General features: G+C 38.2%; 4 protein-coding genes and 1 long non-coding RNA gene across 5 annotated transcripts; 1 reads left to right on the forward strand and 4 right to left on the reverse strand.

Moving 5' to 3' along the window:
* The first annotated feature begins 359 nt into the window (after positions 1-359).
* On the forward strand, positions 360-6,374 carry LOC137968271 (mucin-5AC-like). Its single transcript, XM_068814882.1, has 10 exons — positions 360-364; positions 457-518; positions 1,216-1,382; positions 1,495-1,645; positions 1,727-1,816; positions 2,382-3,279; positions 3,818-3,872; positions 3,976-4,101; positions 5,056-5,166; positions 5,257-6,374. The coding sequence occupies exons 1-10, from the start codon at positions 360-362 to the stop codon at positions 5,374-5,376; spliced, it is 1,785 nt and encodes a 594-aa protein (XP_068670983.1). The 3' UTR covers positions 5,377-6,374.
* A 3,557-nt stretch (positions 6,375-9,931) lies between these two features.
* Positions 9,932-12,164, reverse strand: LOC137968278 (uncharacterized). Its single transcript, XM_068814886.1, has 3 exons — positions 12,115-12,164; positions 11,397-11,584; positions 9,932-10,614 (listed from the first exon to the last, which is right to left on the reverse strand). Exons 1-3 carry the CDS (start codon positions 12,162-12,164, stop codon positions 9,932-9,934), a joined length of 921 nt encoding a protein of 306 aa, XP_068670987.1.
* Positions 12,161-14,413, reverse strand: LOC137968284 (uncharacterized). The gene is made up of 3 exons (XM_068814890.1): positions 14,234-14,413; positions 13,539-13,628; positions 12,161-12,318 (listed from the first exon to the last, which is right to left on the reverse strand). Exons 1-3 carry the CDS (start codon positions 14,319-14,321, stop codon positions 12,161-12,163), a joined length of 336 nt encoding a protein of 111 aa, XP_068670991.1. The 5' UTR covers positions 14,322-14,413.
* Positions 14,414-14,565: 152 nt separating this feature from the next.
* LOC137998062 (uncharacterized) lies at positions 14,566-16,276 on the reverse strand. The gene is made up of 4 exons (XM_068844464.1): positions 16,116-16,276; positions 15,822-15,958; positions 14,777-14,888; positions 14,566-14,665 (listed from the first exon to the last, which is right to left on the reverse strand). Exons 1-4 carry the CDS (start codon positions 16,254-16,256, stop codon positions 14,648-14,650), a joined length of 408 nt encoding a protein of 135 aa, XP_068700565.1. The 5' UTR covers positions 16,257-16,276; the 3' UTR covers positions 14,566-14,647.
* A 3,031-nt stretch (positions 16,277-19,307) lies between these two features.
* On the reverse strand, positions 19,308-21,074 carry LOC137998083 (uncharacterized). Its single transcript, XR_011122656.1, has 3 exons — positions 20,746-21,074; positions 19,947-20,157; positions 19,308-19,619 (listed from the first exon to the last, which is right to left on the reverse strand). It is a non-coding gene; the product is annotated as an uncharacterized lncRNA (long non-coding RNA).
* Between the last annotated feature and the right edge of the window lie 1,393 nt (positions 21,075-22,467).

Here is a 22,467-nt window from a genome sequence, read left to right on the forward strand (position 1 = left end):
TCGCGTTCTCTAGTGAGTTTCGTGCTATGACACTTATATGACGGACAAATGCGAGCAATGGACAAGGAATTTTCGGAAATGGCCGAAATCACGTTTTGATTCGGTAACAGTTTTTTTATAATTTCTGTGGTTGTAGTACTGGTTTAGACCTGCTTACGTATTGTTGTCACTGTCTGGATAAAAGAATTAAGGTTGTCTTGAATCTACGCGAGGAATTTCCGTGATAGAAATCAGGAAATTGTAACTTGATATTGAATTGTACAAATATTACAACGAGCATTAAATTTTCCTCGGAATACGCTAGTTGCTGCAGCATCAGTTATATATCTCACTGTGCTGGTGTGGTTTCTATGTCGACGATGAGGTAAGTGATGTTGGCATGTCATGATCACGGTTTGTGGAATGTGCAACACTGAACAAAGTGTGCTTTTTAATGTGGTGTTTGTTGTTCAGCAGAGCAAACAAGTCACACCTTAATGGATTCAACCTTTTCTGCAAAGAGTCTGCTGCTTTTGATGGTTGGTTTTTTTTCTGATTTGAATGTAATAACCGAATGGCAAACGTTGCGAAAGGGTTCTCTTTTAATTTAAAAATACATTCCAAATAGGTTTTTTTTTTCGCCGATTTGCGTCGGTCGAGTTTCACGATCTCAAACGCACGCGGGCTAAAAATCTCTGTTACCCAGTGTTGTGTTACTGAAAAGAGGAAGAAAACTGCCGTTTAACCAACAGTGGCCATGGTATTTTAAATATACAACTTTCTCTTAAGAAGGCAGGACTTATCCAACGTACAACTTGTTCCAACGGGGTCAAAAGTTCTTGTATTTGACTCTTACTGAATGGATTGTTTGGTTGGGGTTAGTTTAGGGTTAAGGTTAGGGTTAGGTTACGCAGTTAGCCGTAACGCATTTTTCAGTTTATCAAGTGACTATTTTGAAAAAAATCAAAAACCCTGATGAAGGCTTATCAACAGGCTTCATTTTGTCGCTCAGTTACTTGTCAGATTATTTTACAAAGCGCTGCTGATGCGAAAATTCCACAACATCACAGGTGAAACTTGATTTGAGACTAGGTTGACAAGTTTGAAAAATTGGATGTGGTTACACGTTAGCGTCAGCACTAGTAGTTTGAATTTCTTTCTGAAAGAACTTCTCAGTCCAGTCTCGAGAAAAGTTTCCTTTGCATCATTATTAAGAATTGTTTATTTCATTTATAGAAACTGTAAGAGAAATGACCCTAACTGACAGGAATGTTTTTCTGGCGTCCATGTGGAAAGAATTGACGGACGAGGAGAGGAGAGGATTTAACAGGAGGGCACTGTCCGAAGATATCATCGTAAAAAAAGAGCAAATCAAAAGAATACCTAAGAAAGTAAAAACCGAGGTAAAAGAATTATAGAATGATATTTGAATAATTTGCTCCCTCTGTGACAGTTAATAAAACACAATTGAACTGATCCTTTTCTTATTTTTGTGCTTTTTTTCTTGTTTTGAAGTGTGAGAATCTCAAGGATTTAGGGGTTAAATGCCTCTTTATCTGCGACACAGGTAGTGGGAAAATGGATGTGTTTGGTCACCAAAGAGCAATTCAGTTTGTTGACACCCAAGGTCTGGCCCCTCAATTCTACGCTTATGTGAATGGAGACGGTACGTTCCAGCATTCCGTATACAACTTCAACACTCAGTGAGGTCTGGCGGTAATTTTTTTCCGCTTGTTTTTTTTCTTAGGGACACCGAGGAAAGAGAGGGTGAGAGCTCCCCAGTCTGAGAAAGGGGAATTGCGGCGCAAAGTCATTCAATTATTTAACATTAAATATAGTAAGTAACCGCTATTTCTAGATGTCTGCCCAGATACGTCATTCATGACATAAACTGATACGATTCAATCATAGTTATAGTTTAACATCTCCCGTCCTTTAAAACACAGGATCCCTACTACCATCATCATTTCTTTTGTGTTTTCTAGGTGAAGCCTGTGGAAAGATGAACAGCAAGGTTCCATACAAGGATGTTGCTAACAAAGTCATTTCCTTGGATGTTTTAAATATGGGAACGATCCCGTTCAAGCACCCGTCTAGCTACGGGGTAGCTAATCTGAAGAAAATTATTTCTTTACAAAATCAGATTATTTTCAAAATGAATAGCCCAGCTCCGGCACAGACTCCGATTACTACCATGTCATCATCTACATCATCATCTCCGATGACTTTTTCCTCATCATCTTGTACATCCACGTCATCATCAGCCTCAATGTCAACTGCATCACCAGTCAACCCATTCACAGCATCATCATCAACATCATTTTCGGTAACATCCATTTCCACCCCAATATGAGCCACCACATGCGCTGGATCATTAGCCTCAATATCCACTGCACCATCAGCCTCTACATCAACTGGATCATCAACCTCAATACCCACTGCATCATCAGCCTCCACATCCACTGGATCATCATTCTCAATTTCCACTCCATCGTCAGCCACCACATGCGCTGGATCATTAGCCTCAATTTCCACTCCATCATCAGCCTCTACATCCACTGGATCATCGACCGCAATATGCACTGCACCATCAGCCTCTACATCCACTGGATCATCGACCTCGATACCCACTGCATCGTCAGTCTCCACATCCACTGGATCATCACTCTCAATTTCCACTCCATCATCAGCCACCACATGCGCTGGATCATTAGCCTCAATATCCACTGCACCATCAGCCTCTACATCCACTGGATCATCAACCTCGATACCCACTGCATCGTCAGTCTCCACATCCACTGGATCATCACTCTCAATTTCCACTCCATCATCAGCCACCACATGCGCTGGATCATTAGCCTCAATTTCCACTCCATCATCAGCCTCTACATCCACTGGATCATCGACCGCAATATCCACTGCACCATCAGCCTCCACATTCACTACATCATCAGTCTCAGTATCCACTGCACCATCAGCCTCCGCATCCGCTAGATCATCTATCTCAATATCAACAACATCATCAGCCTCCACAACCGCTGGACCAACAGTCTCTACGTCGACTGGCCCCTTAAGAAGAGGAAATAGAAAACGGAAGAGAGATGAACAAAGACAGGACACGGACGGACGATGTGCAGCATTCCTCTGTCAGAAAATTCCAGATAGAAAAAAAGTCAAAACCCAGAATTGGATATTTTGTGAAAAATGTGAGAAGTGGTTTCATTTTGAGTGCGTGGGAGTCAGAATAGCTCCCTCTGGAGACAACAATTGTGGCTGCAATGTCCGGGAGATAAACAGATCGTAAGTATTCGAAAATTACTTTGCCGTCTTCTTCGAGGGAACTGCCGGTTAGATGTGTAGTATGTTGTACCCCTTGCTAGTGCCTGTCAATGTCATTCATCTATTAAATTTACGCTAAGTCCAAGGTTTCAACATACCGTTGCCTTGTTAGCGATTCACAACATCTGACTCGGATAGGTAGATAAGCATACTAAGTGAATATTCTTGTACCTATGTAGAGAAAATAGCACTGAATCAGCGAAGCAGCATGGGTCACACGTTTCATGCAAGAGACATCTTCAGTGCATTATCCCCAAAAGGAACACCACGGTTGTCTTTGATCAATGACTCCATTCTTTGCTACAATTGCTTCATCCTTTTTGGTGGTTGAGTGATGTCTAATACCTTCTACGTTGACTACGCGTCATTTTTAAGGGTTGATACGTAATGTGTGCTTTTTCCCTTACTTGTGTATCAACAGCAGTTTACATTCACGTATTAAATGGAGGTGTCACGTTTCCCTATTTTAACACTGACCATATGGTTTGGTTTTAAACAGGAATTACCTATCAGGAATGTCTTTCATGCAGTGCCCCGAACTTAAAGGTTTAAAGGTAACAACTGTTACCTACAATATTTTATTTTTTACATCAACATCTTGACGTGTATTAATATTATTGTTATTATTATTGTTACTTTTTTTGATTTTGTTAATAGAATCATATTAAAGGCATCCTGTTTGGCAATTTCACAAGCACCAGACATAGTCTCTTTAATAACAACAAAAGGGTAGAGCTCCTCAACTTGAGTTGTGACTGTACAACGTATTTTTCCTCATCAATGGTAAGTTAATTGGCAAGAAGTTATCGAATTCTTTATACCTATTGTTCAACTCCAATAACGCTAACAATAATACTGATACTTACACTAATAATAATAATAATGATGATAATAATAACAACAACAACAACAACAACAATAATAATAATAATAATAATAATAACCACATACATCTCACAGATAATAATTGTCCAGGAATAATGTATATTAAGAGTCCATTCTCGTCTCGAAACCTTCTCAAAATGGAAACCCTTATACAACGTGCACACTTAAGTTTATTTCTGAACCTGATTTAAATCCTCTTCTATATCTTTCGTATCACATTTAGTGCTCCCGTAATAACTGTTTAAACTTGTACCTTTGGTGTCTAAAGCCGTGACATTTCTCTCACAAGATCTTTGTATGGTTCCTGTTTCTATCTCTCTTCTTTCAAATAATAATAATAATAATAATAATAATAATAATAATGACGACTGAGGCTTGGAAAATTGAGCGATACCAGGAGTTAGCTTTCGAAGTAGGACGGATACACCAGGTAAAAGTTGTAGTGGTACCATTGGTTATTGAGGCCCTTGGAACAGTCTCGAAAAACTTCGCGAAGTGGCAGGAGTACCTAGGTATACTGGATATAACTGGGAGCGCCCAAGTGACGGCCTTGTTGGGAACATCACACATCCTCAGAAAGGTGATGCGTCTCTGGGCTGCGGGAAGGAGCTGAGACGTGGCATAGAACACCCAGCAAGAATTGAAAGCTGGAGAGAATCTCATAATAATAATAATAATAATAATAATTATTATTATTATTATTATTATTATTATTATTATTATTATACTAATAATAATAATACTAATAATAATGATAGTAACAATAATACTAATCATCATCATTATCACAATCGTCATGGTCATCGTTTTTTGTTTTCGTTATTGATTTCATCGCTTTTATTGCATTCTTAGACAAGGAGGCTTACAAACGAATTGAAAGCAGTTTTGCCGGAGTTCTGGCCAGATTTCAAAGATAGCAACACCAGGATGATAAGCTACCTACTTTCAGTTCTACTCCCAGAGGTTGGTTTCCTTTATACTAGTCTCGTCAAAAGCCCTGATTGACACTTGAACAATAGAACCTACATGCGCGATACTTGTTATTCGTTTCAGGCATTGGTGTACGCCGTAATGGTCAAAGAAGGCTGCTCGAGGCAAGTGGCCGAGCGGTTATTCACAGGTCACCAGAGAAAAGCTAATGCAGTCGACGATACCGACTCCGAAGACGACTGACAGGAAAACTTAAGACATGAATAGAACAATCTGAATAACAAAGCATTGCCCCAAAACATTCTAGTATACGTAGTAAAATGACGCCATCTTGCAAATCGACTATTAAATCTACATAATTTGCGATATAACTATGTAAATTATTCGGGATGTGTCCTTGTTCAGTGTAAGTAATTGTAACTAATTATGCTTCAGTCTAATTAGACAACACTCTCTCTAGAGGGCTAGATCATAGTAAAAGAAAGCTATGCTCGACGCTTAGTCCAAGTTTGAATCTCCCGCGGTTTCGTGGCTTGAATTCCAAAAAAAGTGACAAATTCCCTCGTGAGTTACCCATATAAATCAGATTTCGAACAAACCTGCCGAAAACGCATGGTATGAATTTCGTTCACAGAAAGTAATCAATCTCGACCCCAGAGCTCTTTACTTGACCGAGGGAGAGAAGAGCTCTGGGGAACCCTGAAACAAAGTGTCCTCTTATTGGTTTTCGTGTAGAACAATCAAAAGCGTCTCTAATTGGTGCATTCATGTTAGCGCGAGGAGTGAGCAGGCGCCGTAAGGTTCAAATAGCCAATTTTTGGCTATAAGAACCCTACAGCGCATGTTCTCCTACACAGAGCTTCCCAGAGCTTTGTGTCGATCCGAGTAATATCACAGGAATTTTCAAAGCGGTATTTAGGTAACACGCATGCGTGATAGCAATGCTGAGAGAAGGATTGCGGAATCCATTTGGTCTGTTGTGCCATTTGACCTTTCATTTTATTTAATTATCTTATGAATGATTATCATTCTATGATTTGTATAAGCTAACAAACCACTTTCTATATATTTTAAAAGTACATTCTTTTTTTAGTTCACCCGCCTTTATAACTGGCGTATTAGCCTTCAAAAGTTACAAATGTATTAACGTTAAATGTAAAATGCAAGTCTTACCAGTGACATACTTGCATTTTTTTAAAAAATTAATTGATAGGAAAAACATGAAAATTTTGTAACATTTGTAATTAGCAAGATATTTAGGTCAATATATAATAGAATCAAATGGACTTCAACTTGACCATAATCTGTTGCCTTCATTGTCCTTTTAAATAAGTAACTACCCAGCGTCGCTGAGGACGAACGCTCAAAACTGTATTTATAATGTTCAATAAAACATCGCACAGAATGCCGAGACAGCATTAATTATTCATAACCGGTTGCCCGGCAAATATGAATACGACCTGGCTTTTGAAAGGCTTTCATTAGGCCACTTTCAATGTATTAAAATTCAACTTGAAAGAGAGTTTTAGGGGACAAAGGCAAAGAAAATTGGATGATATGCTAATATCTTTCATATTCCTTGCAACATGATTCTATTGTTTTTGTCCTCTCTACCTCTCTATCAAGCGGAATATTGATATTTCGAAAATGGCCTATTAGAGATTAATAGCCTAACTTTGACCTACCAAGCTTAGAAAACGTCACTGGGAATTCAGTGAGGAGAAAAAAAAAAGACCTATATCCTCCACACGATGTCGATCCCCAAGGAAACAAAACACACTCAAAACTGTGGTCAATTATGGGCATTTAGAAGAATATCCAGCATATCTCATGCCCTCCACGCGATGTCAATCCCCCATTTAAAAAAAAATTAAAAACGACGTTAATTATGGGAATTTAGAACTGAGAAAATCAAACATACGTTATACCCTCCGCGCGATGTATTCTCCAATTAAACAACATACACTAAAAAAGGGGGTCCATTACGGAAAATTAGAAGAAATTTTAACTTATCGCATACCCTCCACGCGATGTCAATACCTCATTAAAAAAAAAGGAAAAACGGGATTAATTATGGGAATTTAGAAGAAAATTCAACATATCTCATACCCTCCACGCGATGGCAATCCGCAATTAAAAAAAAAAAAGAAAACCGGGGTTAATCATGGGAATTTAGAGGATTATTCAATATATCGTATACCCTCCAGGCGATATAATCTCTAATGAAACAACATACACTGAAAAAGGGATCCATTATTCTAAATTATAAGAAAATGCAAAATATCTCATACAAACAAACGATACTGATCGACAATAAAAAAACAAACTTCGAAAAACGAGGTCAATTATGGGACTTTATCAGAAAATCCAACATATCTCGTAACCTTCCATGTAATCTCCAATGATGCAACATATACTCTGAAAAAGGGGGTCCTTTATGGAAAATTACCAGAAAATTCATGTTGTTCAGTGTGTTGTTCTATTGTGAATCGGCTTCGCGTGGAGGGTATGAGATATGTTGAAATTCCTTTTAAATTCCCATAATTATCCCCATTTTTCATTTTGTGTTTTTTAGTTGAGGATTGACATCGCGTGGAGTTTATGCGATATGTTGAATTTTTTCTTCTAATTTTCCATAATGCACCCCCTTTTTCAGTGTATCTAGCATCATTGCAGAGTAAATCCTGTGGAGGGTATAAGATATGTTGTGTTTTCTTCTGAATTCCTATAATTAACCCCGTTTTTCATTTTGTGTTTTTTAACTGGGCGTGGAGCGTATGCAATATGTTGAATTGTCATCTAAATTCCCATAATTAACCCCGTTTTTCAACATATTGCATACCAAACACGCGATCCTGATCGACAATAGAACAACACACTTTGAAAAAACGTGGCAAATTATGGGAATTTATCAGAAAATCAAAGCATATATCTATTACCCTCCACGCGATGTCAATCCTCAAGTAAAAAACACGAAAAGAAGAACGGGGTTAATTATGGTAATTAAGAAGGAAAGTCAACATATCTTATACCCTCCACGCGATGTACTCTCCAATAATGCAACATATACACTGAAAAAGGGGTCCATTATGGAAAATTACCAGAAAATTCATGTTGTTCAGTGTGTTGTTCTATTGTGAATCGGCTTCGCGTGGAGGGTATGAGATATATGTTGAATTTCCTTTAAATTCCCATAATTAACCCCTTTTTTCATTTTGTGTTTTTTAGTTGAGGATTGACATCGCATGGAGTGTATGCGATATGTTGAAAATTTTCTTCTAATTTTCCATAATTCACCCCCTTTTTAAGTGTATGTTGTATCATTGCAGATTACATCGCGTGGAGGGTATAAGATACGTTGAATTTTCTTGTAAATTCCCATAATTAACCCCTTTTTTCATTTTGTGTTTTTTAGTTGAGGATTGCCATCGCGTGGAGTGTATGCGATATGTTGCATTTCCTTCTTAGTTCACATAATTGACCCCGTTTTTCAAAGTTTGTTTTTCTATTGTGAATCGGCATCGCGTGAAGGGTATGAGATATGTTGAAAAACGGGGTTTATTATGGGAATTTTAAAGAAAATTCAATTTTTTTTAAAATATGGGATTGACATCCTGTGGAGCGTATGCGATATGTTGCATTTTCGGGTAATTTTCCATAATGGACCCCACTTTTTAGTGTATGGTGTATCATTGGAGATTACACTGCGTAAAGGGTATAAGATATGTTGAATTTTCATCTAAATTTCCATAATTGACCCAGTTTTTCATTTTGTGTTTTTGAATTGGCCATTGACATTACGTGGAGCGCATGCGATATGCTGGATTTTCTGATAAATTTCCAAAATTTACCCCGTTTTTCAAAGTGTGTTGTTCTATTGTCTATCAGCATCGCTTGTTTGGTATGAGATATGCTGAATTTTCTTCTAAATTCCCTTAGTTAACCCCGTTTTTCATTTTGTGGTTTTTGCTTAGAATTGACATCGCGTGGAGGGTATTAGATATGTTGGATTTCCTTCTAAATTCCTATAATTGACCCCGTTTTCCAAAGTGTGTTGTCCTATTGTGAATCGGGATCGCGTGGAGGGTATGAGATATGTTGAAATACGGGGTTAATTATGGGAATTTAGAAGAAAGGGACTCTGGGAACGAGGTTGAAGTGCTCATTTTTATTTAATGGTCCAATACTACTAGTTTGAAATTCTTGATAGATGGGTCTAGTTGAAAGTAACGTATACTACTCACTAAGAATCAGGGGCACCCAACGTCAATTTTCGGAAAATATCTGTTCGGAAGACGATTTGAGATCTAACATTTTCGGAACATTTGTTGTAAAAGTTCTTGCTCGCCTGACTCTCCTTGGATTTTCGAACATCTGAAAAATGGTACAATCGCCCATTTTTAACGGATTTTTACCCTAAAAAGGTCACCTAGTACTTTCAGGAGCCTTTTTTCAGGCTAAAATTTTCGAAATGGTAAGTTTTGATCCCTATAATTTTCGGATCACTGGACTTTCAGCTCTCCTGAGAAAATCCAAACAGATGAAAAATTTTTAGGGGATAAAAATATGCCTATATCTACCGTTAAAATACTAACATACGTTTAACAATGCTATGTTTAAGTGGTTTTGAACTATATTTTCGTTGGGTGCTTTACACATTCAAAATATTATTGGAAGAACGCAGAAAAATAAATGTTTGATTTGCCATTTTTAATTACAAAGATCTTTCTGATCTAGATTAACAAAACATATATCTTGAAAACAAAGTCAAGTCAATGGAAACGAAACGTAAGTAATACTAAGTTCCAGAAAAACTGAAAAAAGCACTGTCTCTATCGTCAGGTAATTCATCGCCTAAATCACTCTCGCATTCAGAGTCACTGAACAGAGCATCATCTACACTTTCTGGAAGACAAAGCAACGCGTCAGAGGTATCAATATCTTCATCCCCTTCACGATCACTGTTCACAGGAATACTCTCCTGGTCAAAAACAAAGCTTGGAATTGAGATTTCAATGCAACCTTTGAACAAATTATGAAGCTCTAAAAGTTGTCCTTCAACAGATAACAGTTTCATTTTAAAGAACACATTTTTGCCTTTCGCCTCTTTAGATAAAGAAGAAATATTAGAATCTAATGTCAAGGTGGTAAGGGTTCTATGTTGGCAGGTAAAGTGCTCTACTGTGTTCTTCATTTCTTCCTGAAGCAAGTCCAATTCTTCTTTTCCTCGATCGAGCAAATGAAACAAGTCAATAGCCCTCCGTTTGACCGATATTGGGACTTCTGACGAGGCTGAACTGATTAATTCACTTCTTAGCCACACGTCTGCTTCCGGGTTCTTTACTTGGTCGAACTCAAGGGATCGCGTCAATAACCAACCAGGGCTGCAATCCAGGCGGTTGAAATTATCGAGAGCAGTGCGCACAGATTTTGTGGCTTGTGTAACCTGCTTTGAAAGCCGTTTGGAAAGAGCATGACCATCTGGAAAAAAAAAAGAAATATTGAAGAGGTCAGGTGAAAAGATAGTCAGAAGAAGAGGATGACAAGATATATGCAGCATCTCATGAATTGCATGGAAGCACCCTTAAAACGAACTGTTATTACTATATTCAGTAGCCAACTGCGAAGCGCTAGAGTCCAGAATCTATGCATATACAACTTCGCAAGGGATTTTGTAAGCACTTTTAATTTTTTAAGTGCCTACTAGAGTCTAGAAAGGGGTATCACACAACGGTAAACTACTTGTTGCTTACTAGGAATTAGTGAGCCTAAGCAAGGACGACGAGGACGGCTACCGTTCTGTTAGCTATATTAAACAACTTAATAACCTGGAGTGTTCGGTCGTTTTTCAGCAAAATCTCAAACCTCGGCCTAGCTGTGTTGATCGAGCGACAGCAAGGCCTCAATTCGAGATCTTGCTGTAACTACCTCACTCTCAGTTATTAAGTAGATATGATTGACTCAAAACGGATTGCGTAAAATGCTCTTCGATATTTGGTATGGAATTTGCAACCTCACAAACCTATATGGAAAGCAACCAATACGCATTTTTTTTGCTACCACCATTCAAAAGTTCGTCTAGCAACAGTGACGCAGTAATAAATTAATAACCTTTAAGAGGTAAATTGTTTGGTATCAATCGCAGATAAGGAAAACAGGAAACCTACGAAGGGCTTCATAACACAATTTATATGGTAAAGGTATGTTTTTCTTGCTATTGTGTTGCAGGTACATGAGGTCAAAGAGGGTATGGATTATCTTACCTGCATATTTTGCCTTTAAACTTAATAGGAACCACCGCTCAATAACTTTGGCATGTAGGTTTATCAAAGCAGCCTTTTTACTTCGGTCAGAGGCAGCATCTCGCGCGATTTTGTATTCCTCACTAGAAGTGGTCCACCGACGAGTGACGCCATTCTTATACTCTAAATCTACCAGAACACGTTCCAACCTGATAAAAAGCCATACATTACAATTGTTACTTTAATGAAATTCATCAGGTGAGAAAGAGGCTAAATTGCACTTCTATATATAAGGAAGCATGCGGAACACACTTCCTACTGAAGGGAATTCAAGGCACATTTCCTGATTATACATAAATACAGCATATCCTACACGTAATGTTTTCTGGTAGGTCTACGTGATCAGGTGAAAAGAGGAGGGAAAACAGCAAATTGAACATATCTGTTACTGGGTGCTACTCACTAATCTTCTACTCATATGGGCTCGTGGCCACCAATGTTGAAAATGGTCAATTAGGTTTGCGTTCGTATTCACGTGAAAACGTTTATGGAAATGAAAGTTTAATACAGTACAAAATTGAGAATTGTGGATCAGGAAGCCAAAGTTTTTCGTGGTGAGGCGGTTATCAACCTGTTAGGACCAACATGATCACCCATCAACTAGTAGGAAAGTTGACTAAAGGCACGATCTGTAAGTGGTGTTTTTGGGATTCATAGGGTTAAGAAATATCAAACATACTTGTTCATTTGAGCATACAGTTGCTGCAATTTTTCAGGTTCGGATTTCATAGTACTTGGATTTTGGCTCGGATTTCATAGTACATTTTCAAGTATATTACATAACCATGTGTCCACGAAGGATGTTCAACAGGTTTGCTTAAGCCTCCTGTCCATTCTGCTTCCTGGTCTGCCCATGCTGCAACCTCTTCCCTTCGAACTGGAGCTAAAAAGTAAGTGTAACGGAATACATACAAGAGAACCGTTCAACGTTAAAGGTATACTGATTGCTTAATACAGGTTGCCCGCATTTAGGGGTTTTTAGGCATTATTTAACAATTATTCCATGAGCGCGCGTTGGATATGAGATAATAGATAGCCAACGAGGCGCCTAGCGCCGAGTTGGCTATAATCATCTCATATCCAACAAGCGCGAGTGTAATAATTGTTTTATTAAAAACGCCCCCAAAATATAGAAAACTAGACTAAAATAAAAGTAAAAGGGCCCAAAAGTTCACGCATATGCTTGCCGTGTTTGAAGATCATGGTATAATGGCTCATAGCTGAAAAACCCTTTTAGGTATGTATATGTATGTATGTATGTATGTATGTATGTATGTATGTATGTATGTATGTATGTGTGTATGTGTGTATGTATGTATGTATGTATGTATGTATGTATAACCCATGCTTAACCAATCAAAACTCTCGAATTGCATTATCCAATGATCCAGTTTTTAATAATGTCCATTATTATATCTCTTAAACAGTACGTGGGCTTTGATTGGCTAAATAAGCGGGCCGTATTCTACAGTACGGCCCACTTTACAGCCCGCTGAATTTAAAATTTCGATAACAATTTATCTAGCAAGTTTTTCATGTCGTTTCTACTACATAAACTTGTAAAACTGTTTGAATCTTGCAAGCAACTATTTCAAACAGCCAGGAAGATTTAGTTTTAGATTTAGTTTAATCTATGTAGCAGTTGAACTGTCCGCTTGACTTCGACTAGTTTCTTTGCACGCGCGCCGGATTAACCTCAGAGATACCTTACTACTAAATACCTTACTAACATCGCTTTCTCGGTCCGTGCTGTAAGTTTACGAATCCTCGTTTTCCCCGCCGGTCCCGCGTTACTTACAGCACGGACCGATAACGCGGCTAGTAAGAGGTATATAGGTTAACAGCAGTCTCTTTCTTGTGAAAGAGGATGGATAAAGAGTAGATTTTGTAGAATAAACCAAATCATAAAAAAGACCAAAGAAGAATGTGATATGCAAACTAAGGTAGCTACGGTAGAATAGTATGTAAGTGGACATCCACTTTTATAAAAACACGACCTTTTATTATAGGCCTTTTCATTTTCAAATGTAATCATTCAATAAAGACTTTTGGAAACTGAAACATGATGTAGGGACTCCGTTTGGATGAGCATTAATCTCACACCTGGAAGGCTGGCCAATAGGTTAATCAATTCTTCCTCTGAATCTTTAATTACCACCACTGCTCTCTTCATGCGATCAGATGACAGCTTGCCTAAAAAATGAATACAGTATATGTAAAGAGAGGGAGTCTAAGTTATTGAACGGAACTCAATGATAGACAACCTCTGAAAGAAACATTTGCATTTAAACCAATGTCCTCCTGATCACTAGTTGGGTGTGACAATATCTGTTGATCAGACGGTTGCACTTTTAAACTTTCACCTATATACCTATAAGTGAAGAGGTCATCTTCAATAACGTTTGCACACAATTATAAAGTGTGAGTGTGTATGTGTATAAATCAGGTAGAGCAGAGACCTGAAATCATGGTACTGATTGAAGAAAACGTGCTTCTTTCTCCGTGGTGCTAGCTAAGGTTTTGAAAGGTCACAATGTGAGTCAGAATAATTTTAAGCCAAAAGAAGCAATGGGGCTTAAAAATACGAGTTTTGCCTAATTTGATGGTATAATGATATTGTTATTGATTGCTTACACAGGCACAGTTTACAAAGAAGCAGGTCATTGTAAATAAGCCTTGTTCAGCTCAAACTTGGCATTAACCCTAGAGTAAAGAACCAACATTAAGCCTACAAAGGGTTATTGTGATGTTAAGGTTTGGATTTGGATTTCTGCACTCACAGAAAATGTATTTTTCACCTAGGTTAGCAGATTTCTTCTTGGCATAAAACAACAGTGCATCGGAGAGCACATCAACCCTATGGTTTGGCCTCATCTCCTTTGTCATTTTTCCAAATCTTCGAAGATAGGACCAAAGTCTCTCGAGGACTTCACCATCAGTGAGACCAAAACCAGGTACTCTCCGGGAACTGTACTTAATCTGGGGATAAATAAACAAAGCATAAAACAATACAAAGGAAAGCAATCCCATTAGAAATACACCATGGCATATTCTCATTTATCCTTTGCACTAAATGGTGGTCATTATTCAACGAAGGAAATATATCAAGCAATGAAAAAACCACACACCCGGCAGTTCGCTTTGTGTCCATAACTATGAAAAATAGGAATTGCCAACTTAACAGACTGCAAAATGTGGTGCTGCCCTTGAGCCTAAGCAATGCATGTTATCTTATCAGTACAAAAAACATAATATACCATTAATTTGCAACTTTTTACTATTGTAAAGATAAAACAGACCAGCATGAATACAGCACGAGTGAGTGGACATTGGTACTGTACCTGCAGGTGAGTTTCCAAAAGGCATGCAACATCATAAAGGATGCACACATTAAGTGACTGACTGCTTATTTCATCCAAAAGATTGTTTAGAATCCAAACTGGATAAGCCAGTCTATGACAAAGAAATTATTCCACATGAATGTAAATTCTTAATGAAACCCTATATAGTGAATAATTCAAAACATAACTCATGAGCAGCCAAAAGCGACATAATTATCTTGTACACATTAAAGTTTATTCTCCGTCCTCTTTTGCCTAATTATATACAGAATTCTTCAGGGCATGCTATTTCCATATTTTGGTATTTTAGAATAAAGTTAAACACAACTCTGTGGGCGTGTGAACAACAAAAGACACCCACAATAAAAACGTCTCACAGGATTTTAAGTGTTCCTGTGTTGTGTAAATGATTTGATGTTATTGGGGCTCATGATTATTTGCATGAATGTTTCACCCTGACAGGCTCTCAATTTAAATTCGTAATATTATTAGCTACACAAATCTTACATGAGGAATGTTTAAATACACTGTATATCGGCTTTAATGGACCATCATTTTTCACCAACTCCTATTAAAGGTTGAATTTTCTTGAGTATGCTCTCCAAAATAAATTACGATACATTTCGTTGCAAAACTGCATTCTATGGATTCATTATTAAACATACTCATCAAGAAAATATGCAGGACCACATTGATACACAGAGAATAAACACATCATAAATATGACATTAAGCTACATTGTATACTGTCTTAGAAAGACTGCATGACAATTCCGGGGATGGGGGGTAGGGGATGAAGGGTTAGGTGGTGAAGGGTATCATAGCTGAAATAACCCAAACCTCTACAAAAATCCTAAACTTAGGCCTAGTATTTATCCAAAGCATAGTGTTTAGGCCTAAGTAGGTTATCAATTTTGTAAAGGTTTGGGTTGTTTCAGGTATGGTACCCTTGAAATCATGCACTCCCTACCCCACACCCTAACCCCTAACCTCCTACCCCCGGAATAGTCATGCCGATAAAATGATAGCAAATAATGTTAGTTAACCTTTCGCCTTGCTTCATATTGATAAACCTCTTGGGAAATTCATGGCGGCAAGCTCTCCCAAATATTGCCGTTTCACAGAGTGCAGAATAGCGGGATCTTGAACGGACTGCATTCCCTGCCATGAAGTCACTACATTCCTATGATATAACAATATTTTAAAAAAGAAAACATTAAAATCCTGGCACATGCCTGAATAGTGTATCCTCAGAATATTACGCCATTTCACCATCTAGAAGTCAATGCCATAATATGTACTGTGTACATTTTCCCAAATATTGCTTAACGATTACACACCTCCTTTCCTCCAGTGGTTGTTGGGTGTTGCTGCACAAAATCATCAACCTGTAGCTCATTATCAAATACTGCTGTTCCAAACAGGGGTTCCCTCACACTTTTGCCAGCTGCTTTTTTGCGACCTATGAACAATGCATCCATGGATTCCAGAAGAGTTCCATGATTCTGAAGGAAATAATGTTGTTATCATTGGTTAATACAGTACAATAAGTCACGTTCAGAAATATAACTTTAATATCATTTTGTTTGCTCTGGCTCAATTTTGCATGAACTAAACTTTCCTGTTTCAGCTTTATGCACATGCCAGTGATGTACTGGGCCTATCTTGAAATTCATTATGTTAATATCTCTTATAGAAGGTTCTACAACCTACCTACCGATGGTTGGTTTCGCTCTCCAAAGAGTAAAGAAGAAGAGACCAGTCTAGTGTCGGAGCAACCCCGAAAGCAATACAACACTAAATGGGGTAGAAAAGTCTTCGAGGAGTGGCAGCAGCGACGGCAAAATAAATGTGCAATGTGAGAAGTTGTTAGAATGGCCGGTCTCAAATGCGAAGATGTTGAAGATGTGACCGTTTCAGTAGAGCACATGTCGGCAAATAAGCTAAACTTTTGGTTGAACAAATTCAGTTCGTTTGTGAAGTGGCCAAGCAAAATGGAGAGCGTTATCCGCCCAATTCGCTTTATTTGTTATTTTGTGCTATTAACTGTCATTTGCGTGAGACGGAAGGCGAGGATGCATTAAACTTTATCGACAAGGCACACAAGATTCAAGTAAATTGTTACCTAATAGTTGTGGTTGAAATGTCAAACTTGTGATTGATTAATGAACTTTGTACAAATTTACAGGACTCGTTTTTATGAAAGTTAAGCATACTAATTAGGCGAGTTAGAAGTCTTTATGAAATTTAATTTTACTGCTAATTCAACTAATTAAAAATTCATCAACCCCAGCCTTTCCCTGCTATCAATTCAATCCCTCCCCGTGCTTTCAGACACTTGAACTTTAACAGGTTTTAAAAACCAACACATGTGACCTGAATAGTGCGTTTCTGTTGGCTGTCATCCTAATGAATTATTGATTAATTTTACAAGGTCAATGGTAGCCTTCAAAGTGGATCGAGTTTTGCCCCACGATCGATTAACACTTAAAGTTTCTAAAACTAAGTGTTTCACATTATTTTGGAGTATCCGTTCTAGTCACAACCAATGTGAATTGGACACCTGATTACTATTGTAACATAAAATGAAGCTACAAACTTTACTGCGTATGGTTGTTGCACATTACAGACAGTTTTATTGTTTATTTATTTATTTATTTATTTATTTATGTGTTCAGTTATTTATTCATTTATTTTGTTTTTATCTGGAAGAACCTGGGCCGGGTTCCTGAAAGGTGTAATAACTCTATTCCAAGGATAAATGTGCCATATTCCAGGCACATTATCCCTGGAATAGAGTTATTACACCTTTCAGGAACTCGGCACTGGAATCTGCTTCCTCAAAGCATAAACAGCTTTGAACGGATCAATGGCTTGGGAATAATCCATACCTTTCTCAGACAGGGCCCAACTTGTGTTATTCGACATTCTTCGTCTAATTAATTAAGATGTCAACTCTACACATACAGATTACAGCCCAGTCAAAACAAAAACGAAATATCTGCCGCCTAGAAAAGTTCATTGATAACAAATTTAAAATGTGAGATTGGTGAATCGAGACGAAAATGCGAGACACAACTACCGAACGGTGGGGTTACTGGGGCCTAGGAGGGCCTTGAACAAGACAGGAAAAGGGGATAAATGAACCACAGGTCAACCACCCTCTGTTAGTGGGGGCCGTTTCTTGGCTTGTGGTTCATTTCCTTTTCCTGTCATGTTCCATCCTCGGAGACCCAGGGCCAAAGAAAATGGCGACAAATCTTTGTCGCCATTTTCTTTGGCCCGTTCAGACTTCCCTTGCCTCCGCGATCTTTTTCTGTAATGTTCCATCCTCGGAGACCCAGGGGCAGATCGCGGAGGCAAGGGGAAGTCTGAACGGGCCAAAGAAAATGGCGACAAAGATTTGTCGCCCTTTTCTTTGGCCCTGGGTCCCCGAGGATGGAACATGACAGGAAAAACAGGGCTGAATAACGTCTGCACATGTGCAAGCTGTCATGGCGCGATCGATTGCGTGCAGCCTAAGTACCACAACAATTCTTATGAAAATGGCGGCGTTTTCGAAAATTCTCGTGTAGATCCCGGTGTTTTGTAAAAAAGGAGCGTTTAACTGAAAACGGGAGCTTGACGTTTTCAGAAGAGGTCCGTCGAAAATAGGTCTTTCCACACCGTTTTGTACAAAAGGGTTTAAAGTATGTACAAAAGGTGAAAAAAGTGCGGGAACACGATAGTTTATTGCGCGAACTTTATCGATTGAGAGATGAGTTACAGAGAGAGATGAGTAATGGACTTGTACTCGGCACTGGATGAGAGCAAGCCGTGAAGCAAACGAGTATTGTTCCAATCCATTTCTTGAACACTCCACGCAGCTGTCTAAAAGAAGCATCCCGAAGAGATTTTACCATCTATTTGATACGTTAGGGGCTAACACCCAGAATTATCGGCCAGGGATACGTTGGTGTAATAAATGGGCTACGATAGCAGACAATGCCTTATCAAAGGAGTATGATTACATTCCTCCAAAGGTCAGTGTACAAATGTTTATTCTATTCCTCATTTTATTTTTATCGAGAAAAGTAAGTCTTATATACTAAGGGGATATGAAAATTATTATATAAAATATATATGTAATAAAGAAATAAATTAATTAAAAATTAAAAAAAACACATTTTATTTCTTTATTTATTTGGTGTTACATAAAACAAAACCTTTGTACTGCGCTTTTTATTTTTTTTGTTACCTTTTTTATTGTTATGCTACTTTTTATAATTTTATATTTTAAAATGTAAAGTGCTTATAAATATTTTATACAATTAGCGCTATATAAAATTTAATTATTATCATGACTCCAAGGGTCAGGACAAATTTATTTTCAGAACCAGTCAATAATATTGTTTGGCTATGAAACTTCTCTTGTTTTAGAAACAGACTAAGAGCACTATTACCACCTCAACCAGAACACATTCACCCCACAATAACAGGTATACTAATAAAAAGGACAATTTTATTCATATCAAACAGTGTAACAATCATGAAAAAAGCCAAGGTTGCTGCCTAACGGTCACCCGGTCGCCTGGGGCGCCTTATTTGCGAGCGCGGGCGACCAAATTTCTGAACGAGTAGCCCGAACGGGCGCCCTGATTCATCCTCACTTTCTTGTAAATATGAGCCCAGCTGAAATTAATTAATTCTGGGCTCTTGAAAAAATGACTTTGGCTACTAACTTTTAATGTTGGAAGCCCGGAGGGCTCCCCGAAAATTTCCTTAGGGAGCAGCCTTGAAAGCACAGGAATAATTGTCTTGGTGTATCTTCATAGGACACTTCTTCCAATCAACTTGAGACAGCCCTGGAAAACAAGGAAAGTACATGTCTTCAGGTACACTACCAAGCACAATTTTCGTATAAAATTGATGTATTTTGCTTTACAAAATGGCCAGGCTCATACTAAGCTGTAAAGGAAAACAGCGAGTGACTTAAACTAAAGCAAGGCTCAGAAAAATAAAAATTTCCGTAAATTCTATTCTCAAACATATTTTTTGGCAGTCTGAACATATGTTCCCTCCTAACTTGCAACAATTTTGTTTCTAGAGCTCAAATTAAAAAGCACGATTTGGAAATATTTGAGGTGAGAGATAGATATTTAAGCATATTTTGTAAACAAAATAACTATTACCTTTGTTTGTTTTGCAGACATCACCTTTGACCAGCTGGTCACTCAGTGCCAGACTGCTTTGTTCAGATAATATGACAGCAAAGCTGAAGCACCACTGTATGATCCAGTTATGATGAGGGAATTTTGCGAAGAGAATGCCCCTGGGCTGTTTGATCTTCTTTTAAGATCCATTACAAGAAATAACAGCAGAATATCACCAGACAGGGAAGCCCTACAAAGGCAAAGAACAGTGTCCCTGATTCACATTCTTTCATATAATTTTAGGTTTGTAGTTGGAAATTTGTAATTTAGGGAATTGAAGAAAACCCGTGAAGTGCAAAGTACGTGCATTTAAACATATCTTAGAGTTGTAAAACCACAGCTTAATGTAATTAATCTGCAGGGGCCAGTTCCTGAAAGGTGTAATAACCCTATTCCAGAGATAAATGTGCCTGAAATAAGGCACATTTATCCCTGGAATAGAGTTATTATACCTTTCAGGAACCCGGCCCAGCTGTATAATAAAAATTATAACAGTGTATGTACAATCTGGTACACTTCATAAAACTGTATATAAAATTATGTAAACAAGAACTTTGAAGTTGACTTTTTCAGCTTTTTTCGATCGCAACGACTCGTCAATTACAGCTTGCTTTTAAAAGGAAGCTCATGTGAAATGATTCGAAGAACAGGCTCAGGAGTACAAGAAGCCGGCCAAAGGACAGTGAAATTTACTGTAATTCGTTATTCTATACGACAGCAACGCGTGGGTTTTCTTTAAATAAGTATTTAACTAATTTACGTTGTAGTATATACACACCTTTTTCAGTACTTTTTAAATACCATTCATATCACCATCAATGTCCCCAAACATCATTTCACTCAAGCCAAGCAGAGGATCGAAAACGAAGTAGATATGGCTTTGCTTCGTGGCGGTTGAAATCAATGCGTCAAAGAAACATAAAATGGGTTGAAAGAAAGGTCATATTCACCAGCATTTCCTGGAAGAAAATTTTCGATGCAGATCATGAAGTCTTCAAAATATTACTTGTGAAAGTGGAGAAAAAAAGCATTCCCTTTTTGAGTCGAAAACGAAAGGATTCTTCCTTTCTTTCACTTGCCTACCTTCAACAAGACGAAAGAACAACATATCACCTTCGCGCCGAAATTTGATCACTGTTGTCATGACAGCTTGCATATGCGCAGACGTTATTCAGCCCTGTTTGACAGGAAAAGGAAATGAACCACAAGCCAAGAAACGGCCCCCACTAACAGAGGGTGGTTGACCTGTGGTTCATTTATCCCCTTTTCCTGTCATGTTCAAGGCCCTCCTAGGCCCCAGTAACCCCACCGTTCGGTAGTTGTGTCTCGAATTTTCGTCTCGATTCACCAATCTCACAGTTTAAATTTGTTATCAATGAACTTTTCTAGGCGGCAGATATTTCGTTTTTGTTTTGACTGGGCTGTAATCTGTATGTGTAGAGTTGACATCTTAATTAATTAGACGAAGAATGTCGAATAACACAAGTTGGGCCCTGTCTGAGAAAGGTAAGGATTATTCCCAAGCCATTGATCCGTTCAAGGCTGTTTATGCTTTGAGAAAGCAGATTCCAGGTTCTTCCAGCAGATTCTGCCACACTGAAGGAATTGCATGTTCTGTCTTCGTCGAAAAGGCCAAGAAAAAGACGATTTGTTTTGTGACATTTTCTGATGTAGCTAAGAACATACACTGCGACCAAACACTAACTCAATTGCATCGCTTTTCAAGGAAACACGAATACCGGGTTCCAACCGGTTTAACCGTCAAGAGGTTTGATCGTTTTTCGTTCCTTTCAATGGATCGTGATATTGTTGGGGAAACCGGAATTAACTTCGAGGTGATTGGTCTTACCTTTAGAGCTCCAAAAAAAGAAGAACTTACGTCGAACCTGGAAGCTTATTCGTTTATTGGGTCTAAGAAACTTAAACTCAAATTGGAGTTCCAAGGAAACAATAAGAAGCATAAGTTGGTGAGAAGTGAAAAGGACGAATTTGTTGATAAGTATTGTGTCATTGGAGCCCCGATTATTGTTGAAAACGAAGAAATCAAGTCATTCAACAGTGGCCGGTGGTCTGTTTTGGGAGTTGTGGGGCTCAGTGAGGAAGGAGCACTTTGTCCATATTTTGTTACAAATGAAATATTTGGTGAGTATAGTTGGGTTCAAACACCATAAAATAATGTTACATAGCGCCTTTAATAAAGTATGTTTTGTGTTGTATTGTACATCTCTGCAGTGTACATGTCACTGTGCAACAGATAAATAAGCTACACCGAAAAGTGTCTCGTTGCTCTAGGCGTTGCTCAAGATCTACGAAAATGTTGTTGTAGGGCCTGGGAAAACGTTTGGGTTAGTTGTTTATCAGTGGAGCATGGACTTGTAGTCGTGACCTGTGGAATGTAACTTGTGTTTCAGACCCACCTTTGATTTTTTGAACCCCATTCATTCTTTTCTTATTCGCTAAGAGCACGAGAGGTGACAACTCTTACAAATGCTGTTCCAAG

This window comes from Montipora foliosa, chromosome 1, assembly GCF_036669935.1.
Source record: "Montipora foliosa isolate CH-2021 chromosome 1, ASM3666993v2, whole genome shotgun sequence".
Taxonomy (NCBI): Eukaryota; Metazoa; Cnidaria; class Anthozoa; order Scleractinia; family Acroporidae; genus Montipora; species Montipora foliosa.